Source organism: Mirounga angustirostris, unplaced genomic scaffold (genome assembly GCF_029215605.1).
Source record: "Mirounga angustirostris isolate CCGP_5_RB_7025 unplaced genomic scaffold, mMirAng1.0.hap1 SCAF_6, whole genome shotgun sequence".
In the NCBI taxonomy this organism is placed as follows: domain Eukaryota; kingdom Metazoa; phylum Chordata; class Mammalia; order Carnivora; family Phocidae; genus Mirounga; species Mirounga angustirostris.
Genome location: NW_026991714.1, coordinates 121,623,039 through 121,644,200, shown reverse-complemented (window position 1 = coordinate 121,644,200; position 21,162 = coordinate 121,623,039). Strand labels below are relative to the sequence as shown.

General features: G+C 45.5%; 1 protein-coding gene across 2 annotated transcripts in view; it reads left to right on the top strand.

The window, feature by feature from the left end:
* Window positions 1-21,162, top strand: part of MYOF (myoferlin) — a 153,192-nt gene that overhangs the window by 42,698 nt on the left and 89,332 nt on the right. For both annotated transcript variants that reach the window (XM_045878439.3, XM_045878440.3), the window contains exons 4-7: window positions 1,728-1,836; window positions 4,496-4,583; window positions 18,423-18,589; window positions 19,223-19,351. In XM_045878439.3, coding sequence (XP_045734395.1) covers window positions 1,728-1,836; window positions 4,496-4,583; window positions 18,423-18,589; window positions 19,223-19,351 — 493 coding nt within the window. The remainder of the gene's footprint in view (window positions 1-1,727; window positions 1,837-4,495; window positions 4,584-18,422; window positions 18,590-19,222; window positions 19,352-21,162) is intronic.

Here is a 21,162-nt window from a genome sequence, read left to right as displayed (position 1 = left end):
TGCGGTGTTCTGTCCAAGAACGTGCCTTCTTCCAAGAAACTATGTGCAGCATTTCATGCCATTGGGTAGATTGGGTGAAACAGGGTGCCATAGCAATTTTCTGGTCTTTTGCCATATAATATGCCTATTCACAGAAAGTGAAGTCACTTGTTCATATTGTCAAGTCCATGGATGTATGTGGTTGAGTGACTGACCCCAGATCTACAATCTAGTTCCATTTCTGAGATTTGAGGGGGGGCAGGAGAATACAGATAAACGTCAGTTCAAAGTAAGCGTTTGTGGGTCCTGGGATCGAGCCCCACGTCAGGCTCCCTGCTCCGTGGAGAGAGCCTGCTTCTTCCTCTCCCTCTCCCTGCTGTTCTGCCTACTTGTGCTCTCTCTCTCTGTCAAATAAATAAAATCCTTAAAAAAAACAAAACAAACAAAAAAACAAAGTAAGCGTTCGCACGTTAACATCAGTTTTCATTCCTGATTTTTAAAGAAACTACTACATGTGAAAATAAAAGGAATAGTTCCCCTGCAAGATGAACTCTCCTGATTATTACTTTTGCCCAAAAGCCCAGAGTTATGTTTTATGCTCAACTATGGTTTCTTCACCCTGGGTTTTTTGATATAAGGAATCTCTTCTATCACTTTGAGGATTTGATGCTTAGTTTTCTATTTTTATGCTAATGATATTCATGCTATCATATCTGCCATTTATTAGTATCAGTCACTGCAAATGTAGGCAAGGTATAAGTAAATAATTTTTAATTTTTAAATATTTTAAAATTCTTCCTGTTTCTCTTTTCTGTTTTCGGTGTCCATACTGAGAGCACACCTCTGGGCTTTCTTTGCTTTTCATTGCATTTCACAAAGGGAACTTCCTCAATTCACCCAATCTCATACCGTGTTGTCTGTTATAACCCCCAATGTACAGAACTATATTCTGCAGGTCACATTTTTGTATTCACTAACTCTCAGGGGTTGTGTGTTCAGTAAATTTTTTTGACCATGCGCCCTAACTACAAAAATGTTTTGGGTGTTCATTCTTAATGTATATAGACTTATTTATTCTTTCCTTCATTCAGTAAATATCTATGAATAAATGAACTCTGTTCCAAGCAGTGGGGTGAGAGTAGTGAATAGAAAAAGCAACAGTCTGTGCCTTTCGGGGCCTGACTGTGGTAAGCAGGGAGACACGTGTGCCTCTGTACTGTTAGGTTATGTGCACTGAGGGGTAGCTGGGTAAGTGGTAGAGGTTGAACATAATCCCTCCGGGCCCAGGTTGAGGGAAAAGGACACCCATCCAACTTTTGAATTCTGCTCCCGAGTATACAGGTTAGTAAGTTGGCCTCATCAGTAAACTAGCAACCTGTTTATACTTGTAGAAGGTCTCCCTGAGGCGGTGGGGGTGGGGGGGCATTTTACAGTGGGCAATTTTGATCAAAAATTTTGTCCTACTTTTCTCTCGGATTCTGAGGGGTGCTATTCAGTCTTTGTCTGATGACCCATGACCATTCATGGATCATCTCATTCATGACTTGAAATTTCATAGGTACCATAGACTCTTGAAATGACTACTTGTTCTGGAAAAGTGATGTTTATTGCCAAAATTCCAAAATTCATTTCATGATGAGTGATTTTCATGATAACAGACGAATAGAAAGGGAATGGGTAGGTCCACTGAGTCAGTGGAAGCATGCCTCTCACTTAGGTTACTGTGCACTTTCTTGTTTCACCTGCAGGTTAATTGGCACGGCCACTGTAGCCCTGAAGGACCTGATTGGTGACCAGAGCAGATCGCTGCCATACAAACTCATCCCCCTGCTAAACGAAAAGGGGCAAGATACTGGGGTGAGCACTTTCTCTTTTGTTGAATGGCTTTGAAGTGAGATAAGTAAGCAAAAAGTTCATTAAGAAGAGTGTGAAATTATAATCAGTTCACCACACACACACACCCACACACCCACACACCCACACACCCCTACTGGTTTTGAGATAACAGGTCCACTTGCAAATGGTATGGCCTTATCCTATACTTGCAATCACAGAGCTAATAGATTAGATAAACTTGATTTTCTCTGACAGAAGAAAATGCTCTAGAGTGAGTGGGACCCTCTCTTGGTATAGTTCTGTGCATATCCCCTTGGGTGTTTACATTTGTGTGGTGAGCATAGCTGTGTGTCTCAGACATGCTCTGAAACATTCTGTAGAAGGTATTTCATTAGTATTACCTTGGAACATCAAGATGTGAATATCATGATGTTTATCACCGATTGGCAGCTGACTGTTTTCTGACCACAGCCTCTCTAAATAAGTACATACTGATATTTTGTCTGATGCGAACCCAGAATTCTTTCTTGAGTGCACTTAAAAGAAATAAATGGACTCAAAGCTCATAGCTCTCAGATTTCATTTGATTGCTAACAGTGCTCATAAAGCTACCATGCTTGCCCCATTAACGTCTAACACCTTTATTTTCCAGTCAATTTATTTTGCTTGGGAGCCTGGACAAAGGAAGAAAATTTTGTACTAAAATAGGTCATCCCTGTAGGCAAGACTACAGGTTAGGCTTCTCAAAGCCTATTGAGAATGTCTATTTTGTTGGTCTAGGCTCCCAAACTTCTAAAACATAAACTCAGAATGTCATCTATCATCTATTTTTCCAAAACCTGGCTGAGAGAAACGATACTTAGGAAAGATGGTACAAGTCAGTGATGTGTCTGGCTGGTTTTGTTTTTGTTTTTTAAGATTTTTAATTTTTTTTTTTTTTTTTTTAGATTTTATTTATTTGAAAGAGAAAGACAGAGATAGTGAGAGAGAGAGAGCACAAGTGGGGAGGAGAGGGAGAAGCAGGCTCCCCACAGAGCAGGGAGCCCAATGCGGGACTCGAGCCCAGGACTCTGGGATCACAACCTGAGCCGAAGGCAGATGCTTAACCGACTGAGCCACCCAGGCGCCCTGTTTTTGTTTGTTTTTTTTTAAGCACAGAAGCAAGCACACATAGAACTGGAGCACTTCTGGGATTCCTGATGTTATCAGGAAATCACTGATTCAGAAGTTGAGCCATCCATGTCCTCTTCTAAGTTTTGAAAGTTTGATTCTTCACTTAGGTTTAGCAGTTGAGCTCCTTAGTGCTGCTTGCATTCAACCTTCAGGTCGTGGCCTGGGTCTTTGGCATAGGTAGCCATGGGATGCTGCTCTTATGATTCTTTATTTGCCACGAAACTGTTGTTGGGAGCCTCCTTTGTGTCTCCCAGATCTGTAGTTCCTAAGTTGGCCACAGAATGTGCTGATCCATGAGGGAGTATTCACTGATGAACAGACAGATGAAAGAAAGCAATATGGCATGTGCGTGCGTGCTCTCGAATGTGTGCATGTACTAGAGTTTACCACGTGTCATAGGAGTGGCAGGTGGAAGTATGGGATGCCCACTGAAATTTGAATGTCAGATAAACAATGAGTAATTTTTCAGTATGACTATGTGCTAAATATCATGTCTGTATTTTAACTGGTAACTTGGGTGTGTACATGCAGGTGTGTGGGTGTGCGTCGCATGCGCCATCCATATTTGCAAAGGATTCCGTTTATTCTGAGGTTTGTCCTTCCTCATTTTTGCTGTTAAAATTCATTTCTTTTGTGAAGTTATCGTAACAGTAGATAGTAGTGGTGGGCTTGGGTTAGCATCCCTATGTTGACGCTCTCTAGGAAACCTTTTTGAAATTGTGTAGGTTCATGAAATACGTAAGTATAGGAAACTCTGCCCTAAAGTAGAGCAAGTAAAGTAGAGCAAGTAAAAGCCCCATGTGAAAAATTTATCTCAGATTTTAAAAGTGGGAATGACTTTATTTCCTGTAAGGAACTAGTATGTTTATTCCTTTCTGAAAATGAAAGTTACACAACATTTTCTGTTCTCCTTCTTGCCTTGGTTCCTAGCCATCTTGGAGTCACATTTTATGCAAGATGCAATTATCTTAAACTTCATGATTTGCATATTTATTTTCTCTTTTATCAGACTTGATTCCCTTTTTTATCCTGTTTTATGAATCACGTTGTTATATAATTTTTGTTAGTCGCTCAAGTTATTTTTAGAGAGAGAAGAGAAAAATGAAAATAAACTTCAGCGATGAATAAAGAAGTCCAGGTGCAAACAACTAACTCAACCATGTAAAATGAGCCTCTGTGACTGGAGACCATCTCAAGTCTAGGATGGAGGCTAATTACAAGTTCATGCTTGCTTATCACAACTTTGCTCCAGTTAGTGAGGTTGCCCCTTAGCAATGGTACACTTGGCAACCTACAACAGGTAACTCCTTTCCCGGGTTTTCCTGCCTGCCATGCTCACAAGAGGGAGGATAGAAACAATGGAACGTGTGTGATCCTTCTCCCCTCCTCTTCTCACTTTCCCATGCTCCTGCTCGCCCCTTCCAGAACTTTTTGCTCCTGCTGATTTAGTTTGCATTGAGTCTATTGCCCTGCACTGATTCTTCTGCAATGAATTATTTCTACCTAGGCCACCATTGACTTGGTGATTGGCTATGATCCACCTTCCGCTCCACATCCAAATGACCCCAGTGGGACCAGCGTGTCAGTCACGGAAGGTAAGCTGACCCTTTGGAAGGCCCAGCCTGCGCCGGGGGTCATCTAGTCAAGACACCAAGAAAGCCTTCTTTGTCATGATACTGGACAGGGCCCCGTGAGGCAGGTGGAGCTGCCCCAAACTGGGACATAACAGTTGTTTGTGAGATGCCCTTCAGGGGAGAGGAGAAGGGTCAGACAGCCCCTTATGGACCAGCCTCACCATGGGCCCGTCCAACACACAGGCTCCAGCGGAAGATCCCAAGCAAGGCTTTGCTCCGGGTTTGTAGCTTCTACCCATTGTTGGAATGTCCCTGGTGGTTAAGCTACAGGAGTGGCCTCTGCTCTCTTCATGTGTCTCTTTGCTTCCTAAGTGTGTGATCCGCAGGCTGCCCTCCCAGTCACCAGTCTCATTGCTAGCGCCCTGGGATTGGAGCCTCTTTCTCTCCCTCGGCCTTGACTCTGTCCCAGCCCCTGAACAGCCCCTTGGTCCTTTAATTAGTTGTTTCCCTCAGCATGGCTCACCTCCTGCTCCCTGTTCTCTGACCGGGATTATCGGCCATTCAGAGCATCGGATGCTGCTTTGGATGGGGTTGGGGCTGCCGGCTCTGGGGAGGACTTTGGGCCTTAGGTGGAGGGAAGTCTATGAGACAGTTAGGCCTTTCACACAGCCAAGTTTGACCTCCTCTTAGCGGTTTTCCAAGGTGATGTGATGCTAAAAGTGTCTCCGTCCCTTCCTCTTCCCTGAGATGCCTCGCCAAATACCCGTGTTTCCCTAGCCCTGGCACATGCCCCAGGAAAGAAGGGCTCCCATGTCCTGCACACTTACCTGCTGCCTGGAAGTTCTTCCTGGGAGGGCACCTTGGCACTTGTTCCTGCCAGGCTTGGCTCCTTGGGGCCTGTCTTTTCATTTTTCTTGGTTTGGAACTCAGCTCTCAGGAGCCCAAGTGGTTTACTTGGCACCTGCCATGCTACCTCCCCTCCTGCCTGATCCCAACCACTGTCCCCACTCACCCACACCCCTTGGGTGGCCCATCATTGAGGTTCTGGCTCACTTCTTGACCAAGTACTTGTAAGGGTTTAACGTGGGTCATCTGGCCCCTTCTCCCTTGGGGACGCTCGGAACTGACACAGCCCCAGCACGCCGGCAGCGCCTCTACACGCCCCCCCACCCACGCCCCCCACGCCCAGCTGCGCGCGGGGCACACTGCGTGCTGCTCAGGTACTCTCAGCCCTCAGGAGCCCTGAATGGCCCAAGAATAGCCGTGGTCCTTTTACTGCCATGGCAGCAGTGACAGATAAGACCCGGGGGAAACAGTCCAGTCCAGAATAGCACACCATCAGGGGCTGAACCGACTGGTCCTACCCATTGCTTTCTCACCCCTTCTTCTTTTTTTTTTTTCTGTCCTATTCTATTTATTAGACTCACTAAATGCAACCTATAGTCAAGGAGAGAAAATTATATGAAGACAAGAATACTTGGAGGAAGGGATTATTTGGGGGCATTTTATAGGTTGCCTACAGTCAGCAAATAACATCATCTTCTTGAAAATAGCATATAACTGGGGCGCCTGGGTGGCTCAGTCGTTAAGCATCTGCCTTCGGCTCAGGTCATGATCCCAGGGTCCTGGGATCGGGTCCCACATCGGGCTCCCTGCTCGGCGGGAAGCCTGCTTCTCCCTCTCCCACTTCCCCTGCTTGTGTTCCCTCTCTGTGTCTCTCTCTGTCAAATAAATAAAATCTTAAAAAAAAAAAAGAAAATAGTATATAACTTATCAAAATTTGTCACCTTTTAAAGGTAATTAACCCCCTTCAATGATGTAGTGATTACTCTGTGGTGATATATTTCTTCTTATTTCAGGAAATTCTTGTTTATTGAATCTATTTATTGAGTTTTCTTTAGCTTTTGATAGATGTATTGTTTTCTTCCTTGTATTTTTGAAATATTCTATTTTATCGTATTGGTAATTATTATAAATTTTTCCCAAACCTAGTTTTATTGTAATTATTAGACATGATACAGTATTCATTTCACAGCCTTAGACAAAATATGCCCTTCCTTTTCCATCTTCCCATTCTATTGCCACATTCTCAAATCAGAATTTGGCTCAAATCATCTGATAACTTTGTCTCACCCCTTCTTTAAAGCCTCCTGTCACTAGGATTTACCTGAAGCCTGCTGTCACCAGGCTGAGAAGGACAGTAGGTACTGTCTGGCCTGCAAAAGGCAGCCCCAACTGGCAGGATATCTGGAATTGCCTCTGAATTGGGAGGATCTGGTACCTTTTCTCACATTGACATCTTTCCTAGCCAGATCCTATTTATTCATTTTCTAGAGCTGCTGTAATTAAGCCCCATCAACTGGCAGGCTTCAACAAGAGAAATTGATTCCCTCACAGTTCTGGAGGCTAGAAATCAAAAGATGTGGACTGGGTTCGTTCCTTCAGGGGACCCGAGGGAAATTTTGTTCTAGGCCTCTGTCCTAGCTCCTGGTGGTTACTGATAATCCTTTGTATTCCTAGGCTTGTAGATTTACCACTCCAGTCTCTGCCTCTGTCTTCACAGGGTGTGGTCCCTGGGTGTGTCCAATTTTTCACCCCTTGTAAGGACCCCAGTAGTTGAATTAGCCCACCTTAATCCAGTGTGATCTCATCTTAGCTTGATTACATCCTCAAAGACCCTATTTCCAAATAAGGTCACATTCTGAGGTTTATAGATGGGCGTGGCTTCTGGGAGGACCTATTATCCCGGTACACTGGTAGATAAAAGGCAGTTCCATTGTGTTCATTTCATTTCAAGAGCCAAAACGTTAAATGAGCCCTTTTGTGTTAACGCTTCCTCCAGGGCTCTAGGGGAAAAATAATACTGTGGATCATTCAAGTAAAAGGAGTAAACTTAGAGTTTACAGTAAGCTGGTGCCACACCATTTCTTAGTGTTTATGAAACAAAGAAAGTGGTTGCTGGGTTTCTCGACCTATCGCTAGATGCTGCAGTGCTGGGTGATAAATGCTTTAGGGTACAGCTCCTGCCCTCCAGGTACGTTCAGTCCAGGTGTAGAGAAAGCGTCACATCATAAGAAAAAGGGCTTTGGGGCCAGACTGGCCTACGTTGGATTCTGTGTCTGTTGTTAATCTGCCATGTAACCTTGGGTAAGTCGCTTAGCCTCTCTGGATCTCAACTTGCTTTACAGTAAGGTGGGGATAACGCACTTAGATCAGAAAGCTGTTGTGAGGATTAAATGAGATGAGGCATATGAAGCACTTAGCTCAGTGCCTGCTGTACAGGAAGTGCTACCTTAGTGGTGGGCTATTGTTATCATTTTATTACTGTTATTACAAAAACAGTTCCAGGCGTGCAGTCATGAGCTCAGTTGGGTGGCGCACTCTGTATGAACATTCAAATTGTTTCCTCTAAATATCAGACCTATTGGAAAAGAATGATCTGGCTTGGCTCAAAGTCACGTTGGGATGACTTTAAAAAAAGAAAAAGGTTGTGTCCTAGTGAACCAGAGAGACTTTGAGAATAAGCAATTTACCAAGCTATTTGAGAATGTAGGGGAAGGTCCCATCTCCTGAGATGGACCAAGGTCAGGCCAAGCTCAGAAATTATGCGATTTCTCGGGAGCAAAGGGAAAAAGGGGAAAAAATGAGAAGAGCACCAACTTTGAACTTTTAAACCCAGTGGGGAGAAAATCCTTGCCGTCTAGGCTCCTGGATTGTTTTGGCAGCACTAAAGCTCCAGCAGTGTTTGTAGACTGGGAGTTCACCCATTTTCTTAGGAATCTCACTCCCAGCAGGCTCCGTGATGGCAGCTGGCCAAGGTCTGTCCCAGAAGTTCTCTAGAATCCCTGATAACTGCTGGATGGAGATAGAGAAACCAGGACCTGGGCTCCTTTTATTTGGGTTTGAAACAGAGAGTTTTAACAGGGGCCGGCCAGGAAATGAGCTGTGTCTGCAGGGCAGTATCATTTTAAGTGTGAGATGACAAAATGAAATTTCGTACTTTAAAAAATGAACAGGGTTCTTTAATCTGGAAGTGCTGTCTTTGCTCTATAAGATGACTATTCACCAAAGCCGGGTCAAGGGTGACATTCTGAATGTAGGCTTTGTAATCCAGCTTCTTCAGCACTTAAAAAAAAACCCAAAACTTTCAATATCCTGGGTTATTTGGATGTCTCAAGGGAAAACCTTTTTTGTCTTAATAAGACAATTCAGTTCAACTAAGCAAAGGTATCTTTGGATGCTCACTACAACTTCATGCTAGGGAAGACACTAAGGAAAAAACCCCCCCAAAGAACAATAACTTACAGTCTTGGGGGAAGATAAGACCAACAAATATAAGGCAGAGAAATAATAGCAAGACAGTCAGACCTCCTGTCATCACATACTTTAATAACCTAAACAGAACATCTGGCCCAGAATTTCTTTTTTTCCCTTCCTTTCAATTGACTCTTTAAAAAACTTTACCATTCTATGTCAAAGTAATGAGTCTGCTTCCTCTAATTTATACAGATCTTTACAAAGTTTTTTAAAAATTTGAACTTGTTGATCTTCTTTTTGAGTATAAAAGCAATACCTGCTTATAATACCTGCTTATATTTCTGTACACATTACAGAAATGTAAAACACAGAAAGTGCAAATCTTCTGCAGTCCCATCCTCCGGAGATAACCACTGTTCATGATTACCAATACCGATTTTAAAGATTACCATCCACCCAGTGAGTCCTGCGTAGAAGAAATTTGAAATATTAATGATAGAACACAGAAGTGAAGATTCTCAAGAAAATTCACCCCTGGAAATTGAAAAAAATTGACCATAGATCCCAGGAATTGGATACTGAGGGGCTTGTGTGTGTCTGTGTGTGTATTTGAGGACTTTGTTTTCTTTTAGAGCAGTTTTAGGTTTAGCACAATATTGAGAGGAAGATAGCAGAGATTTCAGATGTACATAGTCTTCCCCATCATCAGTGTCACTCATCAGAATGGTACAATTTTTACAAATTTTTACAACCTATGTTGACACATCATAGTCATCCAAAGTCCTAGTTTCCCTTAGAGTTCACTCTTGGTGGTGTGTTTTTTAGGGTTTGGACAAGTGTATAATGACATATATCCATGATTTTAATATCATACAGAGTATTTTCACTGCCCTAAAATCCTCTGTGCTTTGCATATTCATCTCCCCACCCAACCTTTGGTGACCCCTGATCTCTTTATTGTCCCCATAGTTTTGCCTTTTCCAGAATGTCCTCGAGTTGGAATCATATAGTATGCAGTCTTTTCAGATTGGCTTTGAGTTAGTAGTATGCATTTAAGATTTTCCCATGTCTTTTCATGGTTTGATAGCTCACTTTTAAAGCACTGAATAATATTCCATTGTCTGGATATACCACAGTTTATTTATCCATTCACCTCCTGAAGGACATCTTGGTTGCTTTCAAGTTGGGCAATTATGAATAAAGCTCCTATAAACATCCGTGTGTGGATTTTGTGTGACGATACAGTTTCAGCCTCTTTGGGTAAATACCAAGGAGCATGATTGCTGGATCGCATGGGAAGAGTATGTTTAGTTTTGTAAGAAGCTGCGAAACAGTCTTACAAAGTGGCTGTACCGTTTTGCATTCCTCCCAGCAATGTATGAGAGTTCCTGTTGCTCCACATCCTCGCCAGCATTTGGTGTTATCAGTCTTCCAGATTTTGGTCATCCTAATAGGTGTATAGTGGTATCTCATTGTTTTAATTTGTATTTCCCTGTTGACATAGGATTTTGGAGCATCTTCTCATATGCTTATCTGCCATCTGTGTATCTGTATCTTTGGTGAGCTGTCTGTTAAGGTCTTCGGTCCACTTTTTAATCAAGTTGTTTTTTTTCTTGAGTTTTAAGAGTGCTTTGTATATTTTGTATATGTAAAGGATAACGGTCCTTTATCAGTTGTGTCTTTTACAAATATTTTCTTCCAGTCTTTGGCTTGTCTTCTCATTACCTTGACATTGTCTTTTGCAGAGCAGAAGCTTTTACTTTTAATGAAGTCCTGCTTATCAATTATTTCTTTTGAGGATTGTGTCTTTGGTGTTGTAGCTAAGGGGTTTGTTTATAAGGAGTGTTTTCCTAGAGCTCTTATATCAAGATGACAAAGATGATAGACCCTGGGCATTGGTGGTTTGACTGCACATGTGTGGTGTCAGAAGTACCTCTTTCATTGACCCACCTCCAAGACTGTTCCCATGATAGAAGGGTGGGATGACCCAGATGACAGGCTTGACTTCCTGAAACCTGTTACCTTGCCAGTTTGATTCACCAGATGTCAGTTAGCTTGACTGGAGCCTACATTCCTGTGGCCGGAATGAACTATTTTTAAAATCTCACATCTATTTTTGAAGAACCATCTGTTAAATTGGTGCATTGTTCAACAACAGAAATGCAAAAACTCATTCACAGTTAGACATTGCCACTTCAAATTTATTTCATTCCATGAACACTAAAGTCACCATGCTTAAAATTAAATTCCATCCAGTTTATAATGAGGTAAATAAGTTGGCTAATTGAATTTGAATAAAATCAATTCAATTCAGTTTAGAAAACATTTACTGACACCTGGGGCATACAGAGGTGAGAAAGGCATTGTCTGCCACCAGGGAGCTTGCATTTCAGTAGAAAGGTAAGATATAAGCATATAAACATGAATAAGTATAGGTCAGAGCTGATATAATATATTCCTCAACAGAGGACTAAGCAGATTATTGCATGGGACACAATTTTTTTAGAGAAAGTACTTTTTCAGCTATTTCAACTGTGTATTCTTAGTGCCTAGCACTAAGTCATAATTGTTCAATAAATGCTTGGTTAGTTGAGTGAATTAAGTGAATGATACCTAGGCAATGGATATGGTTTAAATGTTTCTTTTCAAGAAGGGCATTTTGGGGAACACTAGTGAATAGATGAAAGTGACTGATTCATTCAGAGGTGTAGTAAGAGGGAAGCGTATTCCCAAGGGCTGGGCATGCCAGACTGAGACATTTGTTCTTGGACAGACCATGGGGATCCATGGAACATGTTGAAGAAGGGACTGACTTGGTCAGAACTGAACTGGAAAATTATCAATGTGCTAGAAAATTGTTGGCGGCACTCTTTCCAGGATTGGGCCTCTATTTGACATTGTCCAGCAAACTGATTCTACTAGGCCTATTTTTTTTTTCAAGGTATTTCAGAAAACCAAAGTGATCATAATAAACAAGTGGATCTTAAATTTTAGACACAGTAAAAATCATCAAGGGAGATCTTTAAATGTGCAGATTTCTATCACCTACATCCAGAGAGTATGTCTTAGCTGGACTGAAGGGGACTCCCCCCCCCCCACAATCTCTATGGTTAATAGGAACTTCCAGGAGATCCTGATGAGAACAGAATTTGGAGCTCACTTTAAGAAGCCCTGGGGTTGAGCATTTTATCTGGTTAACATTATCTTGCCCAGACTCAGTCGGAGCTCTTTGGTCAACTAGACTGCTAGACTGGATCACAGCTCAGTTGATCCAAGGCAGATGCTGCCAAGATTTCCTTGCAAGCCTGTGTTTGCATCACTGTTTGGTTAGAGGCTCTTCCATGATACCTTTGCTCTGGTCTATGTATAGAACCATTCCAGAAAATTCTTAGTGCATGTGTGCTATTTACCCAAGAATCAGGGTGGAGGGTAATGAATTTCTTATGGTTGAATGCAGACATGTATTTACGTAACTTCCCACATGCTAGAAACCCAGAGAAGTTATTACTCAACCTTACAACTAAATCAGCATGTTATCTCCAAAATGTTTTCATGCTTAGAAACTTCCTCTCTCCCATTCTGCTTTGCACTCTTTAACTTGCACTGATGGTATGATACCAGCCCTTTGTTCTGATTTAGCAGTGACTTTTGGCCCAAGGTAATTAAATTCTGCCTTAACCACTTAACAAAACTTTGTCATGAGAAGCAAAATTAATATCACAGGCAGAGGTTGGTATTCCAGGACTCTAGAAAAACAGAGTTGCTGTGACCAGAAAAAAAAAAAAAGGCATAAAATATTCCAGAAAGAACTCTCCATCAAGGAATGGAAGATGATTAGATGGAATGCTGGCCCAATTAGAGCCTAGGTGGGAAGACGAGAGGCATGGAATAGTGTTGGGGCTGCTGGCTGGGGGAGGGGGTGTGTATTACGGGCCAGGAGGAAGCTGAGTGGTGACTGGGCAAGTGTCTCTCTTCTTCAGCCACTGCTAGGAGTTGTCTTCATGGGGAAGCTCTCACGGGATGAGAGTGAGGGCGGGGAAGGGCTGGCCTGCAGATCTGGTGACATCTGAGTGACTGATAGCTCATTCTCTTATGCTACAGTAAGATAGCACGGGAGCCTGAAGGAGGGAGGTTCATCCCACTGGGGAAGGGCACAGTCGGGCGAGCCAGAGGCAAACGACTGTAACCTAAGGTCCCCTAGGGGCTGCCAGCTCTTCAGCACTGGGTGGAACAAACAGACAGCCATCACTGTCACCAGTAATGACATACAGGGGCAGTTTGCAGGAATAGACGCCAAGACTACATCTCAGGAAACATGAAGACTTGTGTTAAGTTGCGGAGTTGTGATGGAGAGCCATTGGTAAGTGTTAAGTGAAGCATCGTTTATAACCAAGTGTGGGTCACATAGAGGGTTGCTGACATTCAGAAAGGCTGCAGGTCCGTGTTGGCTGCAGTCAGAAGCTTGGTAGGGTCTGACCGAGTGTCATGGTAATTGTTGGAGAGGCAGGATAGCATTCATACAAAGGAATTGTGAAGAGCTTGTCATGGCCCAAGTGACAGTTAAGAGAAGAAGAGAGCAGTAACTATAGGGGGTGCTATGGAGTCAAGGAAAGTTGTTTTTGTTTTGTTGGTTTTTTGCTTTTTATTGTGGGCTCTATTTCAGCACATTTGGCAACGACCAGCAGAGAAGGGAAAACTGATGAGCGGTTATAGAGGCAGAAATTACAGAAGTAGAATCTGTGAGTAGGGAGAGGAGATGAGATCTGTGCACATACGGAAGGACTGACCCCAGGTTGGGTTCCCAGACAGTTTAGTGATTGTAGCAGGAGGAAGGCAGACAACAGATGCAGGTAGGAAGGTTGACTTGGAGTTGGGAGGATGAGGATATTCTCTTCTGATTGGCTGTTTTCTCAATGAAATAAGAAGTTCATCAGCTGGCAGTGAAAGGATGGAGAGGGTATCGGAAGCGTTCGAGGTGCAAAGTAGGTGGAAGCTCAGAAAGGTGAAGTGATTTGACTTTGTTGGCTAATGAGTGGCCTTCTCAGACCAGGACCCGGGAAAACTTTGAATAGATGCCTTGGAAATATGGTAGGATGGCCAGAGAGTCCTGCGAGTCCACTTAAGGTGTGTGATCATGAAATTAAAGTGAGACGAGTCAGGAAGATGAGTGTTCAGCCAAGTTCAGCTCCTGGATGAAGGGGTGGGGGGAGTGGAGGTTGAATGAACCAGGTGAGTACAATAAGCCAGAGAAAGGAAGGAGTTGAGGGGCAAAGAGGAGCATGGCAGTATTAAAGCACAAACTCTAGCACAGGTCAGGAGAAAAGGATGTGAAGACAGTGGTGGGGGGAGGGGCCGGGGAGGTGGTGTGGTCAATAGGTTGGGAGGGCCTGTGTGGCTGCAGACTGTGGACTGGAGTAATAGATGGAACACACTGGAAAGATACAAAAGATGGCCTCTGTCGGAGTTGAATAGCGTCCCTTCCAAATTCCTACACAGAACCTCGGAAGGTGACCTTATGTGGAAATGGGATCTTTGCAGATGTTATTAACTAAGATGAAATCATACTGGATTAGGGCAGGCCCTAAATCCAGTGGCTGGTATCCTTATAAAAAGAGATGAGGATACACAGATACACAGGGGAGAAGGCCATGTTATGACAGAGGCAGAGCTTGGAAGGATGCAGCCACAAGCCAAGGAATGCCAGAAGCCACCAGCTAATAAGAGGCAAGGAAGGATTTTTCTCTAAAATTAGTATTACAAAATATCACAGGCAGAGAATGACATTCTAGGACTCTAGAAAAACAGGGTTGCTGTGACCCCTCCCCCCCCCCGCAAAAAAAGCATATTCCAGAAAGGGGACACTTAGGTGACTCAACTGGTTAAGCATCTGACTCTTGATTTCAGCTCAGGTCTTGATCTCAGGATCCACACTAAGCTCCATGCTGGGTATGGAGCCAACTTAAAAAAAAAAAAAAAAATTCCAGAAAGGACTCTCCATCAAGGAATGGAAGAGGATTAGATGAGGTGGTGGCCCTGAGGGAGCATGGGCCTGCCAACACCCTCGTTCTAGGGTTTGGAACTCTCAGAGAATAAATTTCTATTGTTGTAAGCCACCCAGTTAGTGGTTCTTTGTTACAGCCAGCAAATACAAGGAAGCAAATACAACCAGCAACTTTCTATTTAGTCCATGGTTTCCAACATAATGTTGCCCTCTGTGGTCAGGAAGAGTCATCCTTGTAGACCCCCGCCTTGGCTGTGGTTCAGATTCGTGCCTGGGTCTCAGCAGCAGGGCCCGCCCACACAGCCACCCACCCCTGGTAATGAGAGAGCTTGCAGAGAAGGGTGTGCTCGGCAGGGCCTGAAGGGCCCCCTCATTCTTTGTGGAACACTTAGGGTGGCATTGTTGAATGCTGTGCAGCTTCCTGCCGCCTAAAGGGGAGATTTCCTGCTCAAATAGCCTGGTGCCGCTGTACAAAGATGCTGGCAGTCGCCATGACTCAGGCTGGTTTCCTCTGACCCATCCCTCAGCCTCAAGTCTGAATGGCAGAAGGTGTTTCCTAGAAGAAACTGGCCCTTCGTTGCCTGCAGTCTTTCGGAAGCATCCATTAAGAGCTTCATGAGGACTCATACAGAGTCTGGCACGGCACCGTAAAGGGGTACAATTTACCCCTCCTTCTGCTTGCTGCCCTCCATAACCACCAACCCCACATGGAACAGTCTGCAGCAGGCAGGGAAGCCTTGCTTTGGCCCCGGATGGGCGAAGGGAGTTTGTCTTAGCTGTGTGTGGGAGGAGCCCTAGAGGCATCCCGCCCAGCCACTGCCCAGTTCAGAACAGGTTTGCAGCAGGGGGCCCTGACCTTCCTTGTTTCCCTGAGGCTGGAGGTCGGAGAGCGCCCGCCAGCATCCAGGTGCTTCGCATGGCTGAAGAACCCAAGAAGGCAGGGCCATGTCGCCTCGTTCGTTCTGCACACACCACGCCCCTGGGTAGGATCATGCGTGGTGCTGTCCAGAGCCAGTGTATTTCACCTGGGCCTTGAGGGAGTTGAGGAGCTCACCCAGTGAAGAATGGGAGGAGAGACATTCTAAGACCCTGGCGCCCCAAGATGGGTGGCAGGTAAGCCTTGCGTTTGAAGCCGTTTCAAAGATGGGGTAGAGGAGACCCAGATTATCTTGCAGAGGGCAGAGGTAGCCCTGCCTGCCTTCAGCCTCTCTGGGGTTTCCAGGTGTCCTGACAGAGGTGCTGAGGGCCCAGGCAGACAGCCCCTCCTTCCCCCGCAGCCTGGTGTTAAACCCAGTCTGGAGCCAGTGAGGTAGGGTGAAGACCTGGCCCTCATCTTAGCTCAGCTCCCAATAACCTCACAGGTCACCTCAGCTTTCCAGCCCTCAGTGGTCTTCTCTGGACGCTGTGGTGAGGGGCACGTCCGACCGGGGCATCTCGGAGTCCCCTCTAGCCTAACACTGTGCGTCTGTGACTCCAAAGTGTAGATGCAGAGGGCGTCAGGTCAGCGGAGCGGAGGCTGAGGAACAGTGTGGGAAGTCACACTTGGGGAGTAGACCATGGAAGGAGCCCACAAAGAACCTGAGAAGGTTTAGTCAGAGTACCAGGAAGAGAGCTGCAGGACTCAAAGAAGTGTGTATGATGGGTCCTGGTGCCCAAGGCCATGTTTGGTGGGGTGGGAAGACTCAGAAAAGGGCCCTGAGCTTAACCAGAGGAGGTCATGGTTGACCTTTACAGACAGAAGTGGCTGGATAGGCTGAGCGTGAATGAGGGGTGGTAAAAGGAGGGTTCACCCTGGGCGGAACTCCAAAGCAGTACATGGTGGGGGTTGGGGGGTCTTTTCCTTCCTTGTGGTTGCCCCTTCCTCAACTCTGTGCCCCCCTCCCCCATGCTGCCCACTGACTGCTGTGCCCCCACCCCTACCTCATGCCTGCTCTCTGGGAAGTGTTCTAGTGTTCTGTGCTCCCACCAAAACTGATCCCTCAACAAAAGTTAAAAAAAAAAAAAAAAGATTAATTTATTGCATGTTCCTCTGTGCTAGGCACCATATTGAAGGCTTGCATATAGATTAATTTTATCTTTACAATAACCCTGTGGTAAAAACTATTATTTCTCCCTTCTTACAAATGAGAAAACTGAAACAGAAATTAAGAAACTTATTCAGGGGTGCCTGGGTGGCTCAGTTGTTAGGCGTCTGCCTTCGGCTCAGGTCATGATCCCAGGGTCCTGGGATCGAGCCCCGCATCGGGCTCCCTGCTCCGTGGGGAGCCTGTTTCTCCCTCTCCCCCCTCCACCGCTTGTGTTCCCTCTCTCACTGTCTCTCTCTGTCAAATAAATAAATAAAATAAAATAAAAAAACAACAAACTTATTCAGACTCACACAGCTCGAAATTGGGATTTGAACCTAGGCCACATGAGTCCAGAACCAAGCTTTAAGAGCTATGCTACACGGCAGACTGAACTAACTCATACTATGGTGTGAGTGACTGACAAATGTATCCACATGGAAATTCAGTCTCTTATATGATTTTGCATCATAAAGGAGGAGTTTCAGAATCCAAAGGTAGGGAGTGTGAATGCTATTATTTTTTGGACAAGGTAGTTAGTCTTATAGGATCTCGTAAATTATACTGCACAGATTACCAGGAGTTCACACTTTGTCTATTAAGACAAGAAAAGCTGAAGTTGGTCAGTGAGTTTAAAAGCGTTTGTGAATAAAAGAAAGGGGAGACATGGTAAGCAGAATTTAGTTGTTTTTGTTTTTTTTTAAGGAGAGAAGGATCTGTGCCTATGTGAAGGCAGAGGGAAGGCCCTGTGGGGAAGGATCCACTGGAGGTACTCAAGAGGGCAGGGGAGACACTTGGGGTGTTTCCAAAGAATCAGAAGGAAGTAGGCTCTCAGGTATTGGGAGGGGCTTCCCTCTATCAATTAGGAAACCCCTTCCCCCGCCGCCCCGAGTATGAAGGGAAGCTAAGGGGATAAACGAGGAGACAGATGTATGTGGAAGTGACAGATGAGGTGGGCAGAGGGAGAGCACGAGACCACCTTGGTGTACTTGGCAAGGAAACTGGAGATGCATTTCTCATCTTCTGTGAGGGTGGAGAGGGCATTCGGGAACCAGGAGGCTCAAGCAGGAAGGAGGCAGTACGGAAACCTCAGGAGTAAATCTCTGCAGAAAAGACCAGCACTGGGGATGGTGGAGTCGAAGTCTCCTCTGCCAAGCTCCAGGTTCCCCCCCGAGATTTTCTCTCCTCTCCATTCTAACCGCAGAAAGGCCCCTCGACCTCAGGCTGGGTCCTCAGATCAGAACTGGGTGATTTGGGGCGGGGCCCGACCGAGCCTTCTCCTCCTGCTCTCCCCTTCGTCCCTGGTGCTCTCTTGGTCACTTTGAGTATAGCCTGAATGAGCGCCCTGATGCACCGTGAACACATTTTCCTAAAGAAACTCTATCTGAGTCACAGCACATCCCAAGTAAGTGTCACCAAGAAGGAGCAGCTCCTTCCTGGGCCACCTCAGGAACACTGAAAACTGTGTCCAGGAAACCTGAGTTCAGACATTCACAGGATGAGGCCCATCTCTGACAGGATTCCTTGTTGGTGTTTTAGGAGACGAGGAGGAAGATGGAGGTGATGAAGACAGGTTGGATGGTGCAGCCAGGGGCCCTGGGCCCAGGGGGGCAGTTGGGATGGTGTCAGAGACCCACCTTGCCCGGAGGCTCACGAAAGGAAAGAAGAGTCGGCGGATGCTGTCCAACAAGCCTCAGGACTTCCAGGTGGGAACAGCCCGCGGGCCCCACATTTTGGTTTTACCACCATATTGCCCAGCTTCTGGCAATTGCAGTGCTGCTGGGAAGGACCTATTGCTATGTGCAGCATCCCGATGAGCAAAATGGGACATCAGGGAGTAAACCCAAGAAGAAGAGCTGTCCCTCTCTGTTTTGCATGCAAGAGTAGATGGAATCAAGCCAGATGAGGCTCTTCAGAGAAATAGAATTATACGCCTCCTTCCCCTTGGTGGTAGGAAAGAATAGAAGCACAATAGTGCATCTTCATAGTTCTGGGCGCTTCCTTGGCAGACAGCGGTGGAGTGAGTTAGTACATCCCAGGCTCAGGCAGACCAGGTGGGAGGCTGGGCTCAGAGCAGCGCCTCCCTGCTTCTCCCCCAGCCCTGCTCTGCCCTTTCCCGGGCCAGCTCTGGACTGTTTCAACCCTCCTCCTGCTGTCGGTTTCTCCAACCCAACCCCAGCTCCACCTTGGGAATGAGCAGGGGGGCCACCCCCAGTCCGTGCACACCTGCCCTGGCCCTTCAGCGATCCTTACAGGCAGACGGGCCGACCTGGCACCTGAGGATTCTCTCGCCCGGCGCTGGGAAAGGATCAGTAATGAGCCCCCTTCTGTGCCTGCAGATCCGTGTCCGAGTGATTGAGGGCCGCCAGTTAAGTGGCAACAACATCAGGCCTGTGGTCAAGGTCCATGTCTGTGGCCAGACACACCGAACAAGGATCAAGAGAGGGAACAACCCATTTTATGATGAGGTAAATGGGCGTGATATCGGTTTCTGCTCAGTGAGTCTGTTCTATCTATACCCACCTTCCTGCCTTCCACCCCCTCTCCCCTGTCCCACGTGGAAGGGGATCTTGTGGGCCAACATCTGGTAAGGATAAGGCAGAGTTCCAGCATTCAAGAGTCTTAAGAAGCACTGGGTCTTGAAATCACACGGCCTGGCTCTCAGAGCTGCCGGTACCTGCCCTGACGGGTCCTTGCTCCCGTAAGGGTGGAGCACGTGAAGTCACCTGCATCTGCCTTTGCTCTTTCTAATCAGCAACATGTCTCTGAGGGATCGCTAAGTAATTTCTGTGATCGCTTTGCTACTTTAAAAAAAAAAGGCACAGCCAGCACATTTTCACAATTAAGACCATTTGATGCTGGACCCTCAGAAAAGAAAAAAAAAATACCAAGTTTCAGTCACAGCTCTAAGGCGGATGTTACAATTTTCACAAGGACAGCAATGGCTGACTTTTTAAAGGTGTCAAAACCTACCTGGCTGTAAAAATAACATACGTAAAAGGAAAGCAATTAGGAGCCAAAAGGGGTTTTCTTTTCCCTCCCACACTGAGAATACAATCCTTCTGCTGACCTCTTCTCTGTAACACTCCTCAAAAGCGCTGAATACCTTGGTAGTCACCTCAGGTACCACAAAACTCCACAATCAGGGCTGTGAGGAGAAATGAGGTTTGGGGAGGTTTCCGAGCCCAGCCTTGCTCTGCGGAGGAGACGCATTTCTGAGATTCCTCAGGCGTGAGTCCCACGCCCGGTTCTCTGAGCCCGGGCCTTCCCTACCATGGTTTCCTGTCACCGTTCCTCTGAGTTCCCAGCCCCGGCTCCAGCTTTTGTTCTTTTTCCTGCCCCTGTGCATAAAAGGAACTGGTTTCTTCTCTCTGGTGTTCCAGTTTCTCCCCCTTTGTTCAGGCTGGTCCTCCCTTCACAGAAGGCCCATCTTCTTCTCACTTGTCACTTCTCCTCCTTGGATGAGCTGCAGACAACAGCATGCTGCTAAGTCGTGTCAATGCAGACAAGGAGATGTGGGTGTGCGCTGGTGGGGGGGGCACTTAAGTGGACTTCGGGAAAGCCTGAGAGGGGCTCACTGGGGAGGAGAAGACTGGACTGCAGGGAGGACAAGCTGCTGGGCAATTTGACACCTAAGGTGTGATGCATTTATCATGCGGGATGAATATTTACTCAGCTACATTCTGAGGAGCACGGCAAGAATCTCCACCTTAGAATTTTCCCATCATAATGAATTTTTTTTGAGATTAGATCTCTGGGCAAAAGGGAAGAATCAAATACTTGAGACTCGACGCAGATCAGTTCAGGAATCCATAAAATTGTTTACTAAAAAAAAAAAAATCCCTAGTTTACCTACATCTTCTTAACCAAGTGATTAAACTTGTTATCATCAGTAATGGGACAAACTGATGTGTGTCTCCTGATATTAATATAATAGAAGGATCAATATCATCTGTGTAATTTCTTGTGAAATGGCCAATTTGAATCTAATGGTGAGGAAATATTCACACAAATCCAGATTGTGGGATATTCTACAAGGCAACAGATCTTGATAGAAAAAAAATAAATAACAAAAATAGGCAGGAGCACAGTTCTATATAAAAGGAAACTAAAGCTGGGGCACCTGGGTGGCACAGTTAAGCGTCTGACTCTTGGTTTCAGCTCAGGTCATGATCTCAGGGTCCGTGAGATCAAGCCCCATGTGTGTGGTCTGGCTCCATGCTCAGCGCAGAGTCTGCTTGGGATTCTTTCCCTCTTCCTCTCCCCCTCCCTCTGCTTT